The 26,771-nt window shown below is 45.7% G+C and overlaps 1 protein-coding gene and 1 long non-coding RNA gene across 3 annotated transcripts in view; one reads left to right on the forward strand and one right to left on the reverse strand.

Annotated features, from left to right (window-relative positions):
• Positions 1-13,611, reverse strand: part of Bend4 (BEN domain containing 4) — a 34,974-nt gene extending 21,363 nt beyond the window's left edge. For both annotated transcript variants that reach the window (XM_034508208.2, XM_076938620.1), the window contains exons 1-2: positions 12,951-13,611; positions 3,259-3,825 (exon numbers count right to left, since the gene is read on the reverse strand). In XM_034508208.2, the coding sequence (XP_034364099.1) occupies positions 3,259-3,825; positions 12,951-13,476 (1,093 nt within the window). In that variant the 5' untranslated portion in view covers positions 13,477-13,611. The remainder of the gene's footprint in view (positions 1-3,258; positions 3,826-12,950) is intronic.
• LOC143443125 (uncharacterized) lies at positions 13,608-25,561 on the forward strand. The gene is made up of 3 exons (XR_013111875.1): positions 13,608-13,706; positions 14,302-14,362; positions 22,636-25,561. It is a non-coding gene; the product is annotated as an uncharacterized LOC143443125 (long non-coding RNA).
• Positions 25,562-26,771: the final 1,210 nt, after the last annotated feature.

A 26,771-nucleotide genomic window follows, 5' to 3' on the forward strand; every position in this document is an offset into this window, starting at 1 on the left:
GCGCTTCCGCTCCAGGCACAAAGGCTCTTCAGGGAAGAAAATGGAGGCCCTAAGCTCCTTGGCAGTACCTTCTGGAGAACCTGAAGACACTTGGGTTACAACTGGTCAACTGACCTCAGCCTTCCTTATTCTACCTGCTGACTTATGGATGCTGCCTTCTCCTTTGTGCCTATCCGTCCTGGGTGTCTAGCTGCCACAAATCGACGATCAAATGGAGTAGACTCTACCAAACAACCCCAGGTCTTCCTATGAGAATGCACTCACTGTCTCTAGGACTAATACAGGATTACTGCTTGAAAACACACATGTAGCCAGCCTAACACTTACTGTGCTTTTCATCAAGTGGCTGTCTAGGCGTCTATTTTTCCTAGAAATACAGTCACTGAGAGTCAAGAATGGACTGTTGAGTGATTCCCTAATTTGTTCTTCATCCAGAGACTAGGAGGAAGGCAAGTACCCACCACCATCTTTGGTCAAGTTTCCATCTTCAGGTGACACTTTCAATCTCTTTCCCTCGATAGAGATCACATTCGACAGGCAACCACCAATCAGCTTGGGCGTTTTTCACACTGCACATTCTTATCTGTGCATAATTCATAGCCTGATTCTTCATGTGCATTGCTAGGCTTCTACAGACATGATGATAGGGAAGCACACAGCAAATGAAGGCCCCAGACTTGCTATGCAGTTGAAGATGCCTGAGAATGTCTGATCCTCCTGCTTCTGTCGCAGTGTTGGGACTGATGTGTGCCACCAAGTCCAGCTCTCCATACATATTTAATGCAACTACAGTTCTGTGTAAAATTGCTATTGGTTCAAGGTTCATGGAAAGTTCCTCATAAGACTGGGGTATCCACAGTAACTCTAGTGACCATTAGATGCCTTTCAACGAGTGCCATTCGATATCTGATCATCAAGAGTGCTCAAGAAACTGTATCTTCTTTTTAACCTTTCTGGGATGTTCAGACAGTGACCAGTGGCAGGTCACCAATGAGCACATGGCCTGGCTGAACCCCAGATTTGTTATGTCAAGAACACTGTCACATAGGACTAGGAATGTCATGTTCTGACATCTGCATCACCTCTTCCTATACTCTGGAATGTCTAACCTGGATGAGGGCAAGGAGGGAGGCTTCCAGTGGCTATTAAGCCAGCAGAAGCCTGGTGTTCTGAACCTATTTGGAAGGTAGCACCTGGCCTGGCTGAACCATAGGCACGCCTATGGGATGCACGGTGAGTGCATGGCATTGCGTACTATTTTCTGCCCCTGAGAAAAAGGAGGCCTGAGAGTAAGACAAAGCTTGAATGAGTGGAACCTAGCTGTAGCTGGCAGAGGTGTAAAATCAGCACATTAGCTGTGACCACCTTTCCCTGACTGGGGGAGACAATCAACAGCGTGGTTCCATACAGCCTCCTGGGTTCTACCAGGATGTTTCCCGCAGGCACGACAGCCTGGCTTGGAAGAACATCCTAACTCCCCTGACCCCAGATTTGCTTCTCTTGTCTCTCCTTCCAGGACAAACACACTGAGCCAGACTCTACAATGTTCTGAGCCAAATTTCTGTTCCATTTGGAGAAGTCCTTCAATGAAAGATGGAAAACAGCTTAATTTTTAATTTGGCACCTCTCTCTCTCTCTCTCTCTCTCTGTGTGTGTGTGTGTGTGTGTGGGAGAGAGAGAGAGAGAGAGAGAGAGAGAGAGAGAGAGAGAGAGAGAAAGGGAGAGGAAGAGGAAGAGGAAGAGGGAAAGGGAGGGAGGGAGAGAGACAGAGAGAGAGAGGCAGGCAGGCAGGCAGGCAGGCAGGCAGGCAGGCAGGCAGGCAGAGACACAGACAGGTTTCACATAACTCAGGCTGGCCTCAAATTTTGTAGCAGAGGATGACCTTGAACTCCTGATCCTCTTGGCTCCATCTCCCAAGTTCTGGTACTACAGATATGGGCCACCATACCTGGCTCTGGTTGGGCAAATCATAACAGCCATTTCTGGTTTACTGTCCTATGTGTCCCAACAAACAGAGACTTTCTTCACCACTTCTTTCTATCTAGATAAGCTACCAATTTCTATGGCACACTGGCACACACACCAGGCTTAAACAGAAGATATAATTCCTATATATTTTATCAGTCTTAAAAATCCAGAAATTCTATATTTTGAACATATGAATATAGCTACTTGAGTATACAGTTAACTATAAATGTGTATACTGTGGGGCTGTGGCCGTGACTTTTTATCATCGTTGAGGGGGTAAAATTATTAAAACAGCTCAGAGATCTTGTTCTAGCTAATAATTCTGGTGTCAACATAAGTCCCTCATACACAGGAATGAACTCAAAGATATACATCAAATAGGACTTTTCTTTTTTTTTCCAAAAATGTTCAATGATTTACACTTCATGTGCACTGGTGTTGCCTGCATCTACATTTGTAGGTGGGTGTTGGATCCCCTGGAACTAGAGTTATAGACAGTTGTAGGCTGCCATGTAAATGCTGGGAATTGAACCTAGGCTCTCTGGAAGATCAGCCAGTGCTCTTAACTCTGGAGCCACCTCTCCAGTCCCCATGTACTTTTGTTAATAGCAGAGAAAAAAGCACTAATAACAGAAACTCAGGACTTGTCCTAAGAAAACTCCAACCCCAATACTCTGAAAATGAAGAATGTTTGAGAGAACTGCCTCATATCAGGGGCACGAATAGTTTAGGGTCATCTTAGTTAATGGTTTATCTTTGATCTACTAGTTTGCAATGTCTAAATTAACTTTGCATGGAGGGGATTGCATGCTGAAGCGATTTCATGCTGAAATTTAGCAAAGGAGGCCAGGGAAAGGGGTAGACAGAATAGATCATGTCCTTTGCTCAGCACTGAATCCTGCTAATGCAAAGATGGTTTTGTTTGTATCTGTCTGTGGGGACACAGATGCCATATTTTAATACAGGCCACTTTTAAAGGACCCTCAGATTCCTAACAGTTAACACACCAATGTGAGGTATCACATACAGGAATTACTTATATACCAATAGAGACATCCCACTATGGCCTTCAGAGCTTAATGCAAGAACATGAAGCTAACACAGACAAGTTAGTTCTTGTCTTAGAATTCCTGCCTGGACTGGGCAAGCCAAGGACATCTTACACATCTTGCTTTTTCAAGTTTTCACATCCTGGCCCCACCGCCATTACTAAAGCCACACCCACAGAGGCATATTTGAGACAACCACTGACTGGAGTCGCCTCTGTCTTCATGCAGTGGGAATACATACCTGGGATGCTCTCTAATTTTCTTCTGAGCTCTTCGTTTTCTTGTTGCAAAGAGATGACCTCCTGTTCCAGCTCCTGGCATCGAGGGCAGTAGCCTTCTTCTTCTTCTTCCTCTTCCTCCTCCGGCAGCGTGGAGGAAGATGGGTGACCGTGGGACTCAGACGTTGCTGGGGAGGTCCAGCCACCTAACGTGTGCACTGGGGAGGCTGAGAGAGGGTCCACATCAGCCAGGTGGCCGTACTCACTGACTGAGGAGGTGTTTGGAGTTGGGAAGCTGCCCGAGAGCAGATAATTTTGGAGAGAGTCAGTGAACACTCTCAAAAAGGCAGAAGTTTGTTGTTTTCTTTGCATATATTGCATTTCTATGTCTATGTTGTCAGAGGTCTGACTCTGGACCCCTTTTACGATGTGACACTGGTCCTGTCTTTCGTTGTAACTAGAGCCTTCCTGCTTGACGCAAGAAATCATGGACTGAGGGTGGCTGGAGTCCAGAAGCTTTCCTCCACAATTTAATAGACTAAGAACACGACTGCACTGTTGGGCAAAGGCATCCAAGATCATCCGGCTCTCTGGAATGAAATAAGAGAGACATCAGTGACCAACAGCCAGGCATGGAAGAAGCAAGGTCCTCCATTTTCAGCTTAACCTTACAACACAAAAGGCCCAGTGAACCCACCACAGAACTGAGGCACAGCTCCCTATTGTTCTGTGACCAGTGGGTGCCCCGGCCCCTTATTCTGAGAAAAGCCTGGGAACCACATGAAGGTATCCCTCTCTGGCCTGCACAGGTCTGAACTCACACCTTCAGCTTCATTAATATCCTTACTCTAATGAATCGAGCCAGCCATTGCAGACTCAATTCCTCATTGATAGGAGGCCCAACTGCAATCATTACTGCTATTTCTGGAGTGCCCTCTTGCCCTTGCTATTCATCAGCTGATACAATCCCTGCCACAACCACGCAGCTCCCAGATGCAAACTGGAGCAGAGAGATAAGTCCTTGTGAAGAGCTCACTAGAAATCTAAGGTACCACAGAGGGCTCTATAGGCAAAGAATGAGCATGAAAGAAAACTGTCACCAACACCTGGGTTCAACAGCCTTCCTAATCTGGAATCCTTGTCAAGGTCAGCGTTTAGAGAGATGCAGCAGCAGCTCTATCTGAAAATGGGTTGCTTCTCTTCTCAAAGCCAGTTGCACTGGACTGCCCAGTCTCCTAAAAGGGGAAAAGGCATGGGTGGGGGCCACAAACCCCAAAAATCTGAACTCTAAGCACACTGTCAAGCAGTGGAAAATAAAAAATAAAGAAAAAACAATCAACTTACTACAAAGACAAAGAAAAAAAATCTCCCATGTTGCAGGATGTTTGATCATAACATAAACCCCAAGATTGTGTTATTTACTGAAAAAAACCCTTTTTCTAGTTTTAGTGTGGCTCAGCATACACTTTTAATCCCTCTGGCTACAATACAGACACACCCTTAGTACACACCTTTAATCCCAAACAATGAACATAAAGTAAGTCCATAGAAGGAAACAGCCATGTTTGAAAGTGATGTCTAATGGGCTGGCTGACAAAGTGACGAATCAGAGAAAGATCTGGCAGAATAGGATCTGCTCAACTCTCAAAAGAACACAGAGAGAAAAAGAGAAAAGAAGGCAGTTTTACTGGGATGATTGTATAGAGACAGGCTGCACAGAGACAACAAGCTAGACACAGGAGAAGACAGACCGAGCAAGGAAATGAGAAGGGGCCAGATTAGAACACACAGCTAAAGTTAGTCTGGGACCAAGCCGAGCAATTCAGGAGAGAGAAGCCCAGGGAAGCCATATGGAATTAGCATGGAGAGGAGTTTCGGGCCAGAACAACAGAGTTGAACCAGACAACTAGAGATGAGAAAGAACTAGAAAGGGGTGAGCTTATTCAGCAGCAAGTCTCAGAGGCTGAAAACACTCTAGGCCTAGATTAAGACTGTAGAAACTAAAAGCTCCCAGGACTAGGCTTAGGTAGCAGACTGAGGCAGTTAGCCTCAGAGACGACAATTACCAATAGGGAGTATAATGGACACCTTTACACTCCCAAATTCTGAAAGCATTATTTAGTGTTGTCCAAAGTCATTTTAAAATATGACTGAAAGTGGTTGCCTCTCCTCCCGCTCACCACCATGTAGAAACAGATCTCACTAGTACAGAGTGACACTTCTCAGGGTGTGTTCAGGAGGAGGAGGCTGCCTCAGATTCCTTCTTCTAGATTCATAATAACAGACAAACACTGGAGAACCCAGGTGCCAGAAACTCTTAGATAATGATAAAAATGTAGCTAGCTACAGGCTTTCTTTGAAAACACTGGCTAGATACTTTTGTTTTGTTTGGTCTGGAAAAGAAGAAGAAGGATTCTTTGGAGGTCTTCTTTGGAGTAGAGATGACACATGTAGTAAAAATCCCCTAGAAAACTCAGCATGTATGATGAATGAAACCACGGGTCTAGCAGTCTGTGCTATCTATGAGCTGTGCTACAGAAGTATCACCCCAGCTACTCAAGAGACCAGGAAGATCACTTAAACCCAGGAGTTGGCAACCAGCCTGGGCAGCACAGTGAGGTCGATTCTCAGAAAACATGGTGGGAGGGTAGGGAAGTGGGGCAATGCCAAAGGCAGAGAGGCAGACACTGAACTTATGTCTGAAACTCAGTGTCTACCATGGTTTTTTTTCTTAGTGCAATTTCATGAAGTAGGTATTGGGGAAGAGAGATCCAAGTGTCCTGGTTCAATTACTTGATTGGAAGACAAAGAAATCCCAGCAGTGCCCCCAATATACAGAAGTATCCATTCCCCAAGTCTGTGTACAATGCTACCATTCTGGGGAATTCTGAGCCCAAACTCTTCTGCCCAGAGAGAACTACAGGTCTCAGATATAAAAGGGATGGGGAGACAGAGCAACTGGTAAAGTACCACCAACACACACACACACACACACACACACACACACACACACACACACACACACAGAGAGAGAGAGAGAGAGAGAGAGAGAGAGAGAGAGAGAGAGAGAGAGGTCGATCGATAGATCCAGGCTCCATGTAGCCCAATCAGTGAGGTAAATGCTGGAGAGAGAGCTCCTAGGTGAAGAGCTTGCTGTACAAGCATGGGGATTTGAGTTCCATCCTAAGCACCTATAGACCTATAGAAAAAGACGGGAAAGGAGGCGCACAATAAATGCCTATTATCCCAGCACTGGGGAGGCAGAGACAGGAAGCTATCTGGTGCTTGCTGGCTAGTCAGTATAGCTAACCAGACAGCTCCAGGTTCAGTGAGGGACCCTGTCTCAAAAAAAACAGGGTGACTGCACAAGAACTGCCCAACTCAAAAGCCCCTATCCTTAACTTCAGAGCTATTGGCAGTTGATAGCTCATGAGAATGCTTTTTGGGGGGGTGCCCATGCTCCAGTGCATTGCCACACCCCCATGCATATATGGACAGTACTAATTGGACTTAGTGGGTTATTACAGAGAAGAAGACATTAAGTTGAGAGATGCACATGTGGGCCAGGAGATAGGAAGGAGCTGGCAGGGGGAAATGAGGGATAGATGTCATAAATTTTTGTTCCTATTATTCCTATGAATTCTCCAACATAGAGAACAGGATGGGCAATTTTGGAAGTCACCCAATGTTGGTCTTGGGCCTCAACTCCCCCCAATTCCTCCCGTAATACAGAACCTTTTGTCTTAACAGTGTTTTCAAATTTATTCAACCAAGGCAGGGGGTGAAAACAAGACCACCTTTGAGAGGCTAAAGTTCTGGGACTACTTTCTTCTTGGTTCATTTTCTTACTTTCTCTCTCTTTTTTTTTTTTTTGTTTTTGTTTTTTGAGACAGTGTTTCTCTGTATAGCCCTGGCTGTCCTGGAACTCACTTTGTAGACCAGGCTGGCCTCGAACTCAGAAATCCCCCTGCCTCTGCCTCCCAAGTGCTGGGATCAAAGGCATGCGCCACCTTCTAGAAAGAAAGAAAGAAAGAAAGAAAGAAAGAAAGAAAGAAAGAAAGAAAGAAAGGAAAAGAAAGGAAAAGAAAGGAAAAGAAAGGAAAAGAAAGGAAAAGAAAGGAAAAGAAAAGAAATCTGTGTGTGGAGGGATGTGTACCTTATCGCCTGTAAAGGTCAGAGGGTAACCTCAGGTGTCAGCACCTTCTACCTTGTTGGAACACTGTCTTCAGTGCACATACCAGCCTTGCCCAGCAAGGCCGAGATTCTCCATCTCCATCTCCTATCTGCTATACTGGAGTGCTGGGGTTTCAGGCTTGTGCTACAGCATTTGGCTTTACACACTTGCAAGGCAAGCAGTTTACCCACTGAGCCATCTCTCCAGACTACTTCCTGTTTGGGGAGCAATACTACCCTAGTCTTCCTTAGATTTTCCCATGACAAGGTCAAGTCCTAGGAATCTTTCCACAGACCACTCTGAAGGCCTCTGCTGGTCCACTCTCACTTGAAATATCTAGCTAAATACATACACCATGGGGCCAGAGCTCAGGAGTGTAGACCATCTAAGTGAAGATAAAAACAGGGTTGGCAGAGAACATCGTGGCTCAGCTAAAAACCCTGAACTGAAACCTGGTCACTGATGAAAGCGCAGAGTCCTGCTCTGTACCTCTGTCCAAAGTCCTACATTTCTTAGGTGCCATTTCTTTATTGGCCTAGGAGGCGAACAGTTGAACCGCACAAGGGGAGAGGTGTTTCACTCTTGCTATTTGACTTCCTTGTTTTTGTTCTTTTATTAGTAAAAATCAAAGGATGGTATTGATTGGGGATGCTCACCTCTACCACCAGAGCGGGTTTTCATTCAGTTTAATCCTATAATCCCGCACAAGACCTTACATTGTATTTACTGCTTGCATTTTAATCATCACGGCCCCAATTGATTTACAGCTTATACACCTTTACCATAACCTTGACAAAAGGGAATACAAAAGGAAAGGCTAAAACAGAACCTTCTAGAAAGAGCTGCTCAAATACATTTGTTCAGTGTCCTACAAACACTGAGTAGTTTTAATCATACTGATGAATCACATTACAGCATGGATTTTTAAGGGGAAAAAAATCTGACTTAGGGACAAGCGTGATTTGTTTTCTTAATTGAAGGATAAACTCATAACATGCTGAGAAAAAATCATTATGTAATATACTACATTATGAAGATAATCTATTAAAGTGTACTCAGACAAAAATCAGAGAATAGTGATGATCATAATAGTTTTTGCCTGCAGATTTTGAAAGGCAGATTTTCAAAGATTCTGAATTTGCTCTCAGAACCAGTCTACAGAAAAATAGTGAATATAAACTGTTAAGGTTGAATTTTCCCTCTTTTCAAAACCCTGACGTATCTGGGCAGTATATTTTTAGCACCAACGTACAGAAGAGTGTGATAAAAAATATTAGCATTGCATTAGAGAAAGGGGGCCTCTTATTTCATATGCACCACAATCAGCAATACTTCAACTTCTGGACAGACCTACAGTTAGGAACGCAGGAAGTGTGCAGTCCCTTGCCACTAAGAAAGGGAGAAAAGTTCTGTTCCCTATGAATCCAACTGAAGGACTGCTGACCCTGGAATCTAACTGAGCAAAGCATGGACGTGGAATTTTCATTTTCTTAACTGTTTTTTTTTTTCTTAACTTTTTTTTTTAATCTCTTGTCATAAACTGCCTCACACTCAGGAAGTATAAAGTCAACAGTCTACAAACGGGCTTTTAAAGACTGTCTCTCCCTAACGTCCCCACAATGTTAATAAATCACAATTCCAAAGCCCTCTGGATGACCACTTAGTATGCTTTACAGCGCAGCCTACTGGGAGGTAACAGCATGGTGTGGACTGTGCCCACCCTGATTCTAAAGCCTAAACTCATGATTATTATTATTTTTTAATTAAGATTTCCATTTCTTGAGATTCTTCTGCACTTGTGGTTTTAATTCATCCTCAATCTGATAAGTGCCTGAGAGGAGGATGGGAGCCAGGCTATCTATCACACGCTGCCTCTTCTCTACTCCAGCGGCCTTCTTTGTAGGGAAAGCTGTGCACAGAATGTGCCCATCACAGTCGATCCCTCAGAGAATTCCGCCTCTGAGAGGGAGATCACAGCACTGAAGATTAGTGGTAACCTTTTGATTTTAGCTCAGCCAAGGGTAAAATACATTAATATTAAAAACGTAGAAGCAAAAAAATTTTAGTGGCCTATTCTGTATCCGCATGCGTTACATCTACCAAAGCACTTCCAACTAGTTCAAAATAGAGGGTTCCCTTAGAATGTTAACCTCTTTTTAAGAGGACTTCATGGTATGGTACAGGAACCAGAACTTAGGAAATCGGATTGTCTTGGAGAAACAGCACCAGCGTCTTAAATCAATGAAGGATGCCTTTAAAAAAAAAAAAAAAGCCAACCAATCTTTTTCCATAGTGGCAAACATCAACACAGCAAAACAGAATGCAATTTTTCTAAATAAATAAATCAATGATGTGTCAAAAATTAACAGATGAGTTAATATACTCGGTGCTATCGAAAGCAGGTGGTGCTTCCTAATATTCATCCTGCTCAGTCAATCCCTGACTCTGTCCTGGACCATCGGTATATAAAATAGGATGCTGCTGTTTGTGATGGCAAACAAAAGCCATCATGCCTGCCAAGCACATACTATAGCAGGCAGCATTTCAGCTCTGCTAGACAGAAAGTAATTAGAATGCTTTTAATGTCCAAAAGAATGATGCTGATAGGCTGCCACAGATGTGTAGATTTATGAATATTTATATGGTGGTTTATGGCTGACACTTTTATCAGTTGAAGAAGATAAAATATCTGCCTGACTCAAAAGCTTGACAGTCAGGTTAATAAAATCTCATTAAAGAGAATGACCTATGCAATTATATAGGATTTATTGTAATTCATTTTTGATTGTACTCTGCTTAAAGATGCAATTTCCCATTTCCTGATGCCAAATTTAGGCTGCGTATCAAGATCTACGTGGGTTTTAACTCTAAGCCTCCCACAGAGGAAAAATATGCTTTTAAAACCATGGTGTATTACCCCCTTTAAGGAAAATTATACTCTTCATGAGATTTTTATAAGAATGTTGAAAAAAATCTATTTTTAATCACATATTTCTTTCTCTCAATGGCTTGTAGCATTTAATGGCAAATAAGACTCACTCCAACCCTTCCATCTCTTCAGCATGTTTACCCTGGACAGCCAGTCATCTCTTCTATGCTGAGCTCACTTACCACACTGCTGCTTGACTATGGTCAGCTGACAAGGTGGCCTGAACACTCAGCACAATTGCTCTGCTGAGAGAGAAGGCAACAGGCAGAGGCCCACCTGCCCCGCCCCCACGTGTTAAAAGGCCCTGGCGAGCACACGAGCTCATTGGCTCAAAGTGGCACCATTTGTTCCTCAGAGAACCAATCAGCTCTTCATGTGGCTGTCCCTCTGATGGCTACTCACATGGTTGTGTCTGTTGAGAGACAGTCTGTCCATTAGTGAGTAATATTACCTTAATTCTAGGGCTTCCCCCTCTGCATCCAGAACATTCTCTGTGACACATAGAAGAAACCTACTATCCAATTCCCATCTTTCCAACACCACTAGGCAGGCATCCAGGCCCACACTCCCATCCTATTGACCTTACCCTGAAGACCTTACTAACAGACAAAACCCAACAACAACAACAACAACAACCACCCACCAAAAACCAAAAACAAAGGAACCCTACTCCTCCTGCCCCATACACACACAAGAGAAGCCCCAACCCCAACAGCCTTGAGAAAACTGGTATAAGTTTGAAGGGGGTGGGAAAAAAGCTCCTTTCTATCCTTAGATTCTGCAACAATGGCTTCTAACTTGTGACAAGGACAAACTAAAATAGGACACTAGGAAAAAATACCGAGGGGAGGAGAAAACAACCCCAAAAAAATTCCAAATGAAGGAAAGACGACAGAGAAACTTCCAGAACAAGAGCAGCCATGGAAAGGATGGGAAGAAACTGAGGCTGAGAGAAATAACCTGGTGACTGTCGGGGAGGAGCCGTCTACAGATGCAAATAGTAAGGAGGGGTAGGCTATAATATTCTGGAGGAAGTCAAAGACTGGACAGCCATAGCTTGAAGGAAGGGCTTGATCAAGGGCTGAAGCAGGCTGAGCCAAACGTAAGGGGTTTGTCCTCAAAGGCTTGGGAAAAGGGAAAAGGATTCACACTGGAAAAGCAACATACCAAAAAAAAAAAAAAAAAAAAAAAAAAAGCCAAGCAGGAGCAATGGGCACAGTCAAGAAGTAGCAGGAGAGCCCCCAATAATGAGTTCCATGCCAGGCCGAGATACAGCAAGACCCTGTTTCAAAACCAAAAGCCAACGGAACACGAAAGCAGGGAAGAGTCTAACAATGAATATAAAACCACAACGGGATACGAGGGCAAAGGCAACGGAGGCAAAGAAAAAAAAAATCACCTCAGAAATAGTAAGGAAGCCCATGTAAGAACTCCAACTCAGAATTTTTAAACGTCTCCAAATCATTGGGGGTAAGACAGAAACAAGCCTTCACTATAACCTGTAATTAGATTTTCTTTCTCCAAACCAATCCTTCACATGTCAAAATATTGACAAACACCATAGCTCTCAGCAAAGGCATCTATAACTCCTTCAGAGACAATGCCTATCTATTGTCACTAGGAAAAAAGAAAAAAAAAAAAAATCCAACACAAAGTCTTAGATTCGCTGACAATCTGAATCTGGGAGGCTCTTAAGTGCCCTGAAAGGCCTGAGCAGGGACTTTAATTCTGACTAGCCCATAAACGTGGCTGTGTGTCCTTCCCGCAGGAGCAGAGACTGGGTGCAGGCCTTGCTCAGTGCTCACTCACATTCCCTAGAGGAGATGAAATCTCGACCTCTGGGGTAGGTGATCCCCTGGAGATTCACTGACATAGAAACCAGGGTCTCAAGGGCTGGCTGGGTGGGGATTTTAACCCTGATCTGTGGATGCTCCTGTGGAGCGACCCCTGGCCCAAACCTAAAAAAAAAAAAAAACAAAAACAACAAAAAAAAAACCAACCTTCACTCCCCACACCGCAACCCAGAGCAGAGGAACCACGGATAAAGCTAGGAGGGGTGTGCGCCGTGGACACCGGTGGGAGCGCACAGAGAACAAGAAACCCAGAGACCCCAGGAGGAGCCCAAGTAGCTCAGGACTGCCGTACTGGGGCGTGGATCTTCAAAGTGGTAAAGGGCAGGTCCCCCCTGAGGCAAAGAACCTCCGAGAAGGACAAGCAGGCGGCGGTGGGCGGGAAAGGGAAGTGTGGCATGGGGAAAAAGTGAAGTGGGGGGGGGGGGGAATAAAAATGGGCGTCTCCTCGGAGTGGCCTCAGTCCGCTGTCCCGGGGCCTGTCCCCTCCCCGGCTGCCCGCTCAAGGCCAGCTATCTCCGCAAGCTTGAAGATGCGGGGCGCGCCGGGCCCCTCCTCCGCCCACCTGTTAAGGCGCGCGCGCCGTCGGAAGCCCGGGCCACCGCGGCACCGGGAATCTTCCAGAAGTTACTACTGCCCAAGCGCGGCACGCTCCCGAGGCCCACGGGACCCCGAGCACGACCTCCCCGGACCCCCCGATTCCCACGCCACCCCCCACGCCACCGCCGGGAGCTCCGCAAAGTTGCGGCCCGGAGTCTGTACCTGCACTGAGCTCCAGGCTGGCGCCGTCGCTACCCGCGCCGCTGCTGCCCGCGCCGGTCGCCGGGCCAGGGCCGTACCTGACGACGGCGGCGAAGGACGACGACGACGAGGCGGCGGGGGCCGCGAGGGGCGGCGGAGGCGGCGGCGGCGGCGGCGGCTGTGGCGCCGGAGTCCTCGGGTGTCCCGGGGGCGCGGCGGGTGTGCAGGACGGCGACGACGACGAGGCGGCGGCGGCGGCGGGGGCCCGGCCTGAGCCGGCCGGGTAGGACGGCTGCGTCGGGAACGGCGGCGGCTCGCTGCTGCTGATGGGCACGGCGGCGAGCGAGGCGAAGGGCGGCGGCGGCGGCGGCGGCGGCAGCGGGGACGGCCGCGCGGGCGACAGCTCTAGCAGAGAGGGTCTGTCGTAGCGCTTGGCCAGCGCCGGCCGCCGGCTGGGGAACGTCTTGAGGACGCTGTAGGGGCTGCGCTGCTTGTAGATGCGGGGCGCGCTGGGCCCCTCCTCCGCCGCCTGCATCTCGGGCTCCATGCCGAGTCTGAGGCCCTGCCCGCCCCGCGCGCGGCTCCGGAGGTGGCTCGGCCGCCCGGCCGCCTGCTCTACCCCGGCGCGCGCCGGCGGGAAGGCGTGTGTCTGCGCCGTGGCCGCCGCCGCCGCCGCTGCCTGTCGCCGAGCCTGGCATCTCCGAGCCCCCGCGCGGGGGGCTGCCGCCCAGCGCTGATTGACAGCCCGCCTCGCCAATGCCTGGAGGGAGAAAGGAGGTAAGGAGCAAGTGTTTAGGGTAATATCTGCTAATGATGATGGGGGCGGGGCGGGGCCTGGGCCCGGGCGGCCCGCGCGATCGGCGCCTCGGACGGGGTCGTGGGGGGAGGGGAGCCCGCGACCCGAGGGGACCCCGGTGGGGGGAACGGAACCTGGAGGGCGTCCCGGTGGGGACAGGTGGAAGAGGTGGGGTCCCGGCTCTCTCCGCTGTGGACGTGAGGCGGCCGCGGTTGTCGGCAGGGTCCGAGCTTTGGAAAGGAGTTCCCGGCGCCCTCCTGCGTGACCTCCCAACTCTCGGAGTGCACGAAGGGGGTGGTACCTAGAAGTTAGGGCGGGGTCGCCAGAGTGCAAGGGTGGGACAGCAAGTTCTTCCAGAAGGAAGCCACACTCCCCCTCCCCTCCGAAAAAGAACATCTCGAAGGACTTGGCACAGGCCGCTGGGAGGTTCGTCCTGCCTTAGGGTCTTGCTGTCCCAGGTCTGGCGGCTGATCGAGAAAGTGCTCAGGGCCTAGTGCTTCCTTGCTGTTTCACTTGTTCTCCATAGGGAGCTGGGGCTGAGCGGAGCGAGCAGAATTTGTTCTCTCCATTCTACAGATGTGAAAACTGAGGCTCTGAAAGGCTAAAGGGAATTATGCAAATTCACGCAGAGGAGCTTGTGAGTTGCACGGTTGCATGGAGGTCTTCAGAGTTTAAAATAGCTGGTAGAAGGGGCAATTAGAGGGAACAAAATGGCCTCGCACTTCCCTCTGGGGTGGTGACTGACTGCTTTGAACGTTATTATTACCTATGCATATACTTTGCTAGACCAAAGTGGCCTAGGATCTTTCTTGCTGCGTTGCTCATACTACCTGGCACCACCGGGCTAAGGATTCAGTGGCGCACAAGATCTCACTCAGTACGTGGAATGATGAAGACCTCAGTAGTTTGCCGGGGGTACCCCATAAGGTTCTTCAAATACAATAAAGGGTTCTGGCCTCTGCCGGTCAGGTCACTCCTTCCTATCTCAAAGGAAGCATCCTTCATTTAGGCCTACCCCAATCCCAGCATCCCCTCCTCCCAAGCTTGGGTTTCAACCTTGTTCATCATTATCCAGGTCCTTGATGGATGACTCTCATCTCTCCAATCTGGAGTTACTTTTTTATTCAGAGCTCTCCTTTAGCCTTGGGAAAGTGGCCCATTTTCTTCTGGAGGCCTGGTCTTTTTGACCTCTCATTTCCCAGATCTCTCTTCCATTGCAAGAGTTCTGCTCCCTTGCTATTTCCAGAGTCAGTGTTCACCCACTCTGGACCGTCTTCCTCTCCTCAGATAGTGCTGTGCCCCTCCTCCATTTATTAGAGATGAAATAAATAATGCCATAAATAAAAGTATTTGGGAGTCCAGGAACTGTCAGGGCTGATTAGGGCACAGAGGACATTTTCTTTCTCATTATGCAAAAGCATTTCATGGGGAAATAAAAGAGGTTTCATTGTAACTCATGCATGTCATATTTCAAGGAATTCAAGATATTAATCATATTTAACGTTATTTGCAACGTTTCTTCTCCCTGGCTTCTGAAAACTGCTAAATGAGGACACGTGGATCACCGGGAAGAAAGGGAGATGAGCGTGCGAGGACAGTTAGGAAATAATGAAATGCCGGTGAAAGACAGAGAGAATGAGATGCCCGGGAGATGTTTCTTAGGCACATAAGTGAGAGGTGGGGGAGCGGCTTCTGAGACGGGAGACAGCTGAAACTGAATGATATACGGAGGAGATAAATGGTAACAAGCCCTCCCCACACTTTCCTGTCTAGAGAGCAGTTCTGAATTTTTGCATCAGAAATCTTTCCCTCCCACTTGACTCCCTGATAATTTGCCAGTAACTCCCTGCTTTTGAGAAGAAATTAGGGTGGTCATGGTGGTGGCCATGAGGCTTACTAGAAGAAAACCTTCAGTCCTTTGATAAGGAAATGATTTCCTGTCCCTGGAGCAGAGCTTTCTCTTCTATGCAGATTGTTTCTTAGATTTATTAATTTTATTTGTATCAGTGTGCTGCCTGCATGTGTATATGTGCACTGCATGGATGCCTGGTGCTGGGGGATCTGGAACTGGTAGCCCAGATGTGAGACACCATGTGGGTGCTGGGAATTCAACGGAGTCCTCTGGTTCAACAAAAGCTCTTAACCACTCGGCCACCTCTCCAGCCCTTATGTATATATTTTAAATGTATGCCATCTTTGCCACTCAAACACCTTGAGAGACTGGGAATGATGCTTTCTTTATGTTTTACTGACTAAAGGGACTATCTCTATTTTATATCCCAAAAATAACCATTTCTACAAAACTGAATCCTTAAATCAGTGGTTGCTATAACTGTGATCTCTAAATGTAGGTGTTGGAAACGTAGTCCCCAGTGCAACAGGATTGGGAGAGGGGGCCGGGGGAGACATCTAGTGCATATGGACTGTGTCCACAAGCTTGGTTAATGCCTGTTACAAAGGAGCTTGGGATGGTGAGTTTGAATTCGCCGGTGCTCGTGTGGGTAAGGCCTCCGACACTGTACGGTGCATGTTACAAGAAGAAGGCTCTAAGCCGATGACGCTGCCCAGCAACCCTGGATATCTCAGCCTTCCGAATGGCAGAAAGAAACAAAATAAAACAACCCCCAAACTAAAACTCACCTAATTCCCATTCTTTATAAATCACCTAGTTCATGGTTTTCTGACATAGTAGCAAAACAAACAAACAAAACAAAACCCATATCTTTTATAGGTAATGAGACAGGGACTGTTGCAACCATTTTTTCACAATGTAGAAGTGCCCACCTAGGTAGTAGACTTTGGAAGAATTTGGAAGAATAAACTTGAAAAGGCCTCTGTTGCCATGAGTGGAATTATTAATGGTGATTCTAGTAAAGACTGTTGCAGGATATTCGATCACATTGTGTCCCCAAAATTGTGAACTGGAAATCCTGTAGCTTGTGGCTCAGTCCTTTAACCCAAAAGCTACAGACAAGAGCTAAATAAAGTCAATGACAGGTTACGAGGTCAAGCTAGCAACCAGTTGATAGGGAGTATACATAAGAAAACCCAGGCGGTGGTGGCGCACGCCTTTAATCCCAGCACTTGGGAGGCAGCGGCAGGCGGGTTTCTGAGTTCGAGGCCAGCCTGGTCTACAGAGTGAGTTCCAGGACAGCCAGGGCTACACAGAGAAACCCTGTCTCAAAAAACAAACAAACAAACAAACACCCAGGAAAGAGAAAGGAGGGCTTTGGAGTTGAAGGGTATTTGAGAGGACCTGCAGAAGAAGGAACTTTTTTCTTTGGGGACATTGGTGGAGTAGGACTAGATCAGCTGGTTGGGTGCTTTCTCTGCCTTTCTGAGCTAGCATGGGATCTGGCTCCTCAGTCTTCATTTGGTAAACTGAATGTTTGGGATTGTGTTTTTAAAACAACAGACCAGCTGGGCAGTGGTGGCACACACCTTTAATCCCAGCACTTGGGAGGCAGGGGCAGGTGGATTTCTGAGTTCAAGGCCAGCCTGGTCTATAGAGTGAGTTCCAGGACAGCCAGGGCTACACAGAGAAACCCTGTCTTGAAAAACAAAAACAAACAAAAAAACAACTCTAGGAGGAGTGTGGAACTTTTTCCAGTTAAGCAGTTTTGATCCACGGTAGAAAAGTAAGGTTTGGTGGTTCACACGCGTAATCCCAGCACTATCCTCCTAGTCTGGCACCCACTTAGGAGGCCTGACCTATAATATGTACCCAGACCCTATTGAAGAAGGAGGGCGGAGAGAAGGAAGGAAGGGCACTCTGATGAGTCTCTGATGGGAACAAGGTAGGAATGAGCTGGAGTAAAGACCATCTTCATTTGACAAAACTCTGACTTAGGAGTGTGAGGAAGGCAAAACTTACATAAAGAACAAGGAAATACTATGGTGTCTGGCAGAAAAAATATTTAAGTAGTTGCAAAGCCTTCAGAAGGAGGCACAGCTTCTTTTGCCTGAGAGAGAGGAGAGATGATTTTTAAATGGAATTTATAATTGAAGGGGATGCAGAGCAGAAAGATGGGGAGATTTTTCAGCCTAACACGGTAAGAGTGCAAAACATGCCCAGGAGAGAATACCACAGGTATAGCTAGGAACCCTTTTGCTCAAGAGATTATTCAGGCTCCCTTGCTCTGGATATAGTTTTCAGGATAACGAGACAGTGGCCTTATCCATGTTTCTGAGATCTTTGAGACCAGCCAGGACTTTGAAAGCAAGGTTTCCAGAAAGGCATTTGCCATCCGGAGCCACCTTGGAAGGTGTCTTCACATTCTAGTGCAGCATCCTCTGGCTACTCCGGATGTGCCTCAAGCTAGACTAAGTTAGCCCAGAAGGGCAGAAGTGGTGAGCTTTGGAAGTATCTGTGTGGTCCAATTCAGTGTGCAAGCTATGGGACCAATTTTCAAAGATATGTTGGACATTTTGGAGCTTCGGGCAGAGATGTGTCAGAGGGCCTGGGTTATTACAGAACATTCCAAGTAGGGCAGTGTTTAGAGAAGGCTTGTCTCCCCAAACAGTTGAGCCACTAGTGTCCAGCGCTATTCTTGGAAAGCTGAATAAACGAATCCCAACAGAGGGTGAAGAGTGTGCACCTAATACTTATGGTGCCCAAACCCTTTAGGTTAGTGGTTCTCAACCTTCCTAATGCTTCGACCTTTTGATACAGTTCCTCGTGTTGTGGTGAACCTCCCCCAACCATTCTTATAACTGTAATTTTGCTAATGTAATCATAATGTAAACATCTGATATGTGACCCCTGTGAAAGGCCGTTTGACAACCCCAAGGGGGTCGTGAAGCACAGGTTGAGAACCACTGATTTAGGGCCTCTAGGAGGTGGCATGTGGTTATTCTGGAGTCCTAGGTTTAAATATTTCTCCTGTTGGTTTGGACTTAAAACACTCATTGAACCATCATATTTGTGGTTTTGAGATAAGGTCTCACTGTATCCTAGAGTGGCTTAGAAGAAGTCACTGTGTAGCAGAGTCCAGACTAGAATTTGAAGTGATTCCCCTGCCTCAGCCTCTGAAGCACGGGGATTACTGTGTGGCTGGGGTTCCAGACTTTAGCCACCATTGCTGGCTCATAGTTGTGTTTTGGAAGTTGCTACTATTTTTGAGTTCACTAACTCCCAGTTGGTGAGGAATTAGGCTGAGGATGAATTAAAGTACCTGATTTAGATGCCACTCCTGGACTTTGGACTTGTAACCTGGCCCTGGAATGAATTTAGACTTTGTGGCATTTTGAGATGGACACTTGTAATTTATATGTGAAAATAACATGCATTCTTGAGGATGAGGGCACAATACTAATGATTTGAATCTGTCTCCCAATATCATGTAGTGGAAACAATCTCCAATGTGACTGTGTTGGGAGCCAGGGCCCAGTGGGAGGTGGTTAGGTCCTGGGGTTCCCCCGCCCTCAGGAACAGATGAATGTGGAGTATCCAGGCTTGAAGCTTCAAGGATGTCTGTAGTGCTTCCTTACCCACATGCTGTCTGATGTGTTATAAAACAGAAGGGAAGTTTTAACCAACATGAGCTGCAGCCTTGGACTTCCAGATCTCCAGAACTATAAGCCTAAAAAATGTCTAATGTTCATAGATGATCCTCTCTGGAATTCTGTTGTAGCATCACAGAAATGAATTAAGACAGTGGTTTCGCTTTGCCTCCTATCAAAGGTCTCCTAGAGGAAGCATACAGATATAAAGCCGTCACCTTTCATATCCACACACACGCCGCTTCTTAGCCTGCGTCGTAGACAATGGTTTGCTTAGCTTGAGAACACCTGTAATCCAAATGCTTAGGACACAGGGATAAGAGAATCACGACTCCGAGGCCAGTCTGCACAGCTTAGTAAGACCCTGTCTCAAGATAGAATACAAAATTGCCAGCAGTATAGCTCAGTGGTGGAGTACTTACCCAGCATGCTCAGGTCCTCCTGAGCTCAGTCCTCAGTGAAAAAAAAGAAAAAGAAGAAAGAAGAAAATTCGCATGAACTGTTCTTTAGAACATAACGTGGGCACTCACTCCCAATCGTGGAGCAGCAGACCCCTTTAAATTGTGACTATCACTCCTCCCACCTGGGTTATACTGAACCCAGAACTGTATGTGATTATCTGAAGCAGAGCCTCCTGAAGAGGCAGCCTCTATAAAAGATCCCACAGACTGCTTGACCTTGGCTGACCAGAACACTGTGATTGTGGATTGATTGACAGACACTCAGGGCCAAAATTATTTCTGGGCTTCTTAGGCCTTTTAATAGTCCTTTACTTTCAACCCCTGTATCTGTCCTAACATCTTTGTGACCTGGTTAAGATCTCACAGTGAGTCACTAATCTTAGGGGACCTGTGGCTTCTGCCAACTCTAAAGCTAAGTAAATTCGGACATCTCGACCTGTAGAGAAGACTTCCTTTCTGCCGTGCGGTAGCTTCTCCACAGTTGTCTAGCTGTGATCTTGAAATGTGTCTGTTTATCACCTTCTTTGTTCTGTGGCTGTGAACAAAGCCTCTTCTACAGTGGAACATGCTGTTCAGAGAAGCCCCAATCTGTGTCCTAGCCCGTGCTCACTGCCTTTGCCTTAGAATAAGCTGTTTTCTTTGCCCCTTGAATGCTGAGTTGTTGCTTTACAACTCTTTGGTACAAACGTAATAGAGCTAAGCGCTTAGCAAAGTCATACAAACATCTTGCTCTGCTCCATGGTCTGAACCATAGGGCAGTGACTTCACCATTAGCTGTTCTTGGGGGCCTTACAGAGACTGATCGGATGGTAATTACACTCATGCTTTATATCTGTTTAGATATTCACTTTTATCTCAAAAACAAGAGACAGCAGACTTTTGAAAGCCAAGGGGCTCTATGTGTATATGGACAGGGTGAGTTTTTGATTGGCAGCCTGTCAGTTCCTTGAGCCATCCAGAATATAGCTTTTAAATAATAACTCAGCCATGGGAAATGCTTTTTATTGCACCAATTTCAATGATATTTAATGAGCTTCTGATTGACTGTTTGATCTCCCAATGTTTTGTGCTACTTTTAATTCATTTCGTATAATAGAAAAAAAAAGTAATTGGAATAAAATTTTGTGACAAGATAATGACCTTCCACTTTGAAATTAAATGTCTGATTAGCTTCAACATTTTAATGCCGAGATGATACTGCAGCAGGCACTGGAGTGTTGGTACTGTCATTCCATAGGAAGTGACTGAGAAATCTGCCTTTGTTTTATTTATTGCATGGTGAAAGGGCGTGGTGGCTATGGAATCATAGATATGCAGGCCTAGAGGAGACGCTGCTGTCTGACTGAACCTAGGTCTGTAGTTTTTAACAACTCTGCTATGTGGTTGAACAAACCAAGTTCAAATACCAGTGACTGAGAGCTCACGGCCTTCAAATATGTCATCCACTCACCCGGATGTTAGTCGAAAATATTTATTGTGTGTTTACTATGTGCTAGGTGTCTCTGTGGGCACTGAGGGATATAATGGTGAAACATACCAGGATCTCTTGAAGGAATGAGGAGAAGATAATAAATTAGCCACCAACTTGCAAATCTTTGAGAGCAGTAATTACTGAGAAAAGTGGGTAAAGGGTGTTCTTGTTCAGCCACTATTTCCTCACCTATAGCCCAGGAAGCCTCAAACCTGCTACATGGTAGAGGGTGTCCTTGAAAACAGGGAAGACAGCCTTTAGGTGGGGTGATGTGAAGAGCAGGGAGAAAGACAAGAGGTCAGGCGTGTCGGGCAGATGGCGGAACAAAGGGCTGGGAGCAGGCAGAGGCTGAGCAGGGCCAAGTGTGCAGAAAGGATATCAGACACCTGTTCTAACCGCATTGAGGACTTAGGAGGGACCTGTGCTGTGGAGTAACAGAGTTGTTTTTAAAATCTAAGTTTCAGCCAGGCAGTGGTGATGCACGCTTTTAATCCCTGCACTTAGGAAGCCGAGGCAGAGGTATCTCTGAGTTCCAGGACAGCCAGGGATACATATACAGAGAAACCCTGTCTCGAGAAATGAAACCAAACAACAGAAAGATCATTTTCAGAAAAGGTACAAGCGTGGCTCTTATAAAGACATCAAAAACAAACACGTGTTGGAAATTTTATTGGGCTTACTTGAGGGCCTCACGGTTTCAAAGGAAATCACATATTAGTATCAATAGAGGAAAGGAAGATTAACAAAATGTATGGATTCATTTTCCATGAGAAGTGGGCAAAGGAGGAAGGGAGCCTTTCCCAGAAAGGATAACTTGGTTGTCTAGCAGTTATCTGAGCTTGAAAAGTAAAACAAAACAAAAACAAAAAACCCAAAACAACAACAACAAAATAAAACAACAACAAAACGAAACCAGTGAAAGCCAATGAGAGAGCGTCAGTAACTAACTACGTTATGTTTCTCACTTAACTCAATGCCATCGAGACCCACCTATGTTTGTTGCATGCATCAATAGTTTGTTTCTTTTTGTGATTGCACAGTAGCCCTTGATATGGATGTACTATATGCTTTTAGCCAGGCCCTTTTTTTTTGTTTTTGTTTTTTGTTTTTTGTTTTTTTGTTTTTTTTTGTTTTTTGTGAGACATGATGGCTGTTAACAGTCTGGGGGTGATTATAGACATATACCCACTCTGAACAATACTGTGCAGGGTTTTTGTGTGGAGGTAAGTTTAGTTTGGTCTGGTTTTTCCAAATAGGGTTTCTGTGTCCTGAAACTTGCTCTGTAGACCAGGCTGACCTCAAACTCAGAGATCTACCTGCTCCTGGCTCCTGCATGCTAGGTTTAAAGGGCTTTAAAGACCTGTGCTTGCTACTGCATGGTAATGCCTATTCTTTGGGGCTAAGTGGCTAAGAATGGGTTGTTGGTGTGCTTTACTGTGTCTTAACAATTTTCCTTACTTTTTCTTTTTTCTACAGGTTTTGCTTGGCAGCAGAGAGACAGTTTTCAAAACAGCAGCTGTGTGATCCTTTTAAAATAAAGTTGTGCCTCTCCTAGGTGGGTGTGGTGATGTATGCCTTTAATCCCAGCATTTGGGAGACAGAGGCAGGCAGATGTCTGTGAGTTCAAGGCCAACAGTAATGTACATAGTGATTTCGAGGACAGTCAGAGCTACATAGCCACGCCCTGTCGTGAGACCCTGTCTGAAGACAAAACAAAAACAACCATACATAGACACACACACACACACACACACACACACACACACACACACACACACAATCAGCTTCCAATCTCCCCTTCATTGTCTTCCCACTCTGTGGCTACCTTTTGCCTCTCAGAGCACGTTCCTCTCTCCACTGCAGCCTCACTGGTCTTTCTGAACAGGTCAAAGATATTTTAGTTGACATGCTTTTCCCTGGAGTGTATACACAGCTCTTCTCCATATCTCTTGTAAGCTTTCCTGTGGTGTTCCTGTCTCAGTGAAGCCTTGCTTAAAGCTGTAACCCTGTCTCTCTCTGTCCTACACACACACACACACACACACACACACACACACACACACACACACACCCCTCCCTTCCTGTCTAGCACTGTCACTGTCTGTCATTGTGGCGAGATTATAACTCCCTTACAGGAAGGGAGGTCTGCTGAGTCAGCGTGTAGGATAGCCCCTAGCGCGTGGTGGAGGCCTAGTGAGCCTGCTGGGCGAGGAGAGGCTTTAAAAGCTGTGGAGGCAGTTGAAGGACCTGATAAGATTACACGGGACAGAGGGTCAGCCGGCATGCTAGAGGGAAGAGAACACAAGCAGAGGATTTTAGGAAGCACATGTCTATCGAAGTCAGCTCCCAGCAGAGGAAAGGTGGTCTTTGTTTTGAACTTTAATTTCCTCATTTCTTTTCCTACCGGGTTGGCTTACTCAAGGGGAGGCTCAGTCTTCTCTCTTCCAAATGAAGTCCGGGACAGTTTTCTTCCCTTTCTGTAAAGGAGGTTCTGTCTGTAGAGCCTGCTTGGAAAAGTGATATCCTTTTAAACAGTGTATAAAGGCAGTCATTTTAAAACACTGAATTATTGTTTCTTTTTATCAATAGTATTCTAGATTCATGAGAACTCTTATAAATAGTAAGAGATCCCAAGAGGGGGAAGACAGTGGAGGGGAGAAGGAAGCTGGTTGTATGTGTGTATGTGAGTGTGTGTGTGTGTGTGTGAGTGTGCATGTGTGTGTGTGTTGAGACAGTCTCACTACAGGGTGTCATGAAGGAGCCTAGGCTGAGGCACCCACAAGGACTAGAGATTATGTAGTACAGAGTAGATATGCATGGTCCTGAGACGTTATTAGCAATCCCCGTCAACCTCCCTCCTACCTGTTCTAGTCTTCATGTCCATCCATTTTGCCGGAGTCTGCCTGTTCCTTGCTAGTCCACATGGCCCTAGAGGTTGTCAGCCGTGTGCAGAATATCTATTTCTTATCAGATTCGGAGGTGTCAGCATTGAGCACCATTGCTTAATTGGGTCTTGATGATGGATGGTTTCATCCATGAACACTTCCAATATTACAATGTGAGTAGCATTTCCCTTGAAGCAAAGAGAAAAACAAAGAGTTGAACAGATTTCCCCACACCCACAGCTCATTTAAAAAGTTTAACTGAAAAGTCTCCGACTTAACCAAAGTAGCCCTTGACCCTTTTGAAGTTTTGCAAATTTAACTGTTTAGTTTCTTATTCTTTACTTCCCTTCAGTGAAATCACCTCCAGAGAGCAGAAATCACTGTGGACAGAAATAGTAAATGTTTGAGATATTTAAGAAAACAAAATGGGATACTGAAGCCCGGGCAGAGAAGGAAAAAAGAAGGCGTAGAAAGTAGACAGATAGCAGAGATACAAAGAGTGTGTGATCCAGGTCTTCAGTTACTACGGCAAGATCAGTTTCCATGTTGCCTCTGCTGGTTCTCTCCCTGCCTGTGGACTATATTGTAACCTAAAGACCAGGTGTGTGATACTTTGTATATGCTTGGCAGAGAGTGACCACTATTAGTGGCCCGATTGGAGTAGGCCACTCCAACTGTGGGTGTGGGCTTTGAGACTCTTGTCCTAGCTTTCTAGAAGCCAGTATTCTGCTAGCAGCCTTCAGATGAAGATGTAGAACTCTCAGCTCCTCCTGCACCATGCCTGCCTGGACGCTGCCATGCTTCTGCCTTGATGATAATGGACTGAATGTCTGAACCTGTAAGCCAGCCCCAATTAAATGTTGTCATTATAAGAGTTGTCTTGGACATGGTGTCTGTTTACAGCATTAAAACCCTAACTAAGACAAGGTCTTAGTGTTTGAGCCAAGTTTTACTCTCACAGTACCACAGGAACGTGGCCTTCCACATAGAGGTTCCTGAAGTGAGCCAGTGAAATACAGGCCTAGATATTGGCAACTTTAGGCTTTGTAACAACACACAGAATATCTAAATCTGTGCCATTAGTCTTTCAGCCCCCAAAGCAACTGGATTTGTCTGGTTGCCTGGGGTATTTCATAGCTTGTTAACAAATTTGCTGTGAACAGTCATATTTTTGTTGGCTTTGGAAACCAGTAGAAAAATGTTTTTAGTGCAAAAAAAATTTTTTTTTCTAACTAATTTTTCCACCATCTAGGTTGCTAGACGAATTGGGTTTATCTTCTGGGCTGGGAAATAAAGGTTCATTTGTTGTTGTTGTTTTATTTTAAAATTCTTCTTCTGTCTTTGTAAAGCAGCTGGTGTTAATTTCATGAATTACACAAAGGTTAATAATGACTTTGCTAGGAAGTGGGATTGTTCAGTGGGTGAAGACACTTGGTGCTAAATCTAATGACCAGAGTGCAACCTCTAGGTCCTACGTGGCCGACAGAGGGAACAGACTACTGTAAATTGTCCTCACACACCAAATAAATAAATATTTGATAGTGATTTAATGTTGCTTGTCAGCTGAGCTTCTGGGTGACTCTCCCTGCCATTGTAGCATCAGAAGGGACGGCCGACAAGGACTTAGCTGCTTTGTTTTATCAGGCACTTTTAAGAGCGTCCTGAGGCTGCTGGAGCAAAGTACTACAAACAGTATCTTGAGCAAGATGTATTTTCTTAGAGCTCAGGAGCTTAGAAGTCCAAAGGCCAAGTTGAGTGCTATATTGTACCTGTAGTCCAGCCCCCCAAAATGGCTGAGGCAGGAGGATCACTAGAGACCAAGAGATCAAGGCCAGCCTAGAGAACATAGGAAGACTCTGTTTTATTTACTTTTATCCTTATTCTGAACATAGTACTCGATTAAAACACGTTTTTTTAAACTGTGAGCTAAAAGAATTTTATTTATTTTTTTCTTTTTCTCCCCCCCACCCCATTTATAGCATTTTAATTACATGCAAGTATTAAGGTCAGTTGTAGGCTGAGGAACTAGCAATACAATAGATGCAAATAGTCAAGGAGCAAGCAAGACAATAAACACAAATAGTCAAAGAACAAGCAAGGCAATAAATAAAGTCCTGTGATCACTGTTTCTAAGTAAGAGCTTATCAGGATGACCAAAATATCTGAGCCTACTTCCTTATCCTAGCCCAAAGTCGTTTTCATGCCTGAAGCCTACTTCTTTGTTCTAGCCTAATATTTAGGTTCCTGCCTGAAATTACTTTGTTCTAGTCTAAGATTTAGATTCCTGCCTGAAATTACTTCATTGTTCTAACCTAATGTCAGAGTCCTGCCTAAAGCCCATTTCCTTGTCCTTGGCCAATGTCAGATTTCTGCCAAGCAGTCCCAAAAGCTCTTCACATCTCTCCCTTTTTATTTCACAAACAATACTGAGCTTGTCTTAGATTGTTCTAATAAGAATGCCTTTCTTACTCATCGTGGAATATGCATTCTCAAAAGCAATGCACTTATGTCTTAGGTTGGTAAGGCTCTGTGAAGACTCTTACCCATCCTTGGTTTGCCAGCCTGTTAATTTAATAACTCTGTCTGGGTCGGGGAGACATTTTCAGGTTCAAGCCATGTACTTTGCCTGCCAATATGTTGATGTTGTTAAAGACAAGTTTTAACACGATGGGCAGGAATAAAAGTATTCCTAGAACAAAAAGGGCTATCATGATCAAGCTATATGTC

Source organism: Arvicanthis niloticus, chromosome 7 (genome assembly GCF_011762505.2).
Source record: "Arvicanthis niloticus isolate mArvNil1 chromosome 7, mArvNil1.pat.X, whole genome shotgun sequence".
Classification (NCBI taxonomy): Eukaryota; Metazoa; Chordata; class Mammalia; order Rodentia; family Muridae; genus Arvicanthis; species Arvicanthis niloticus.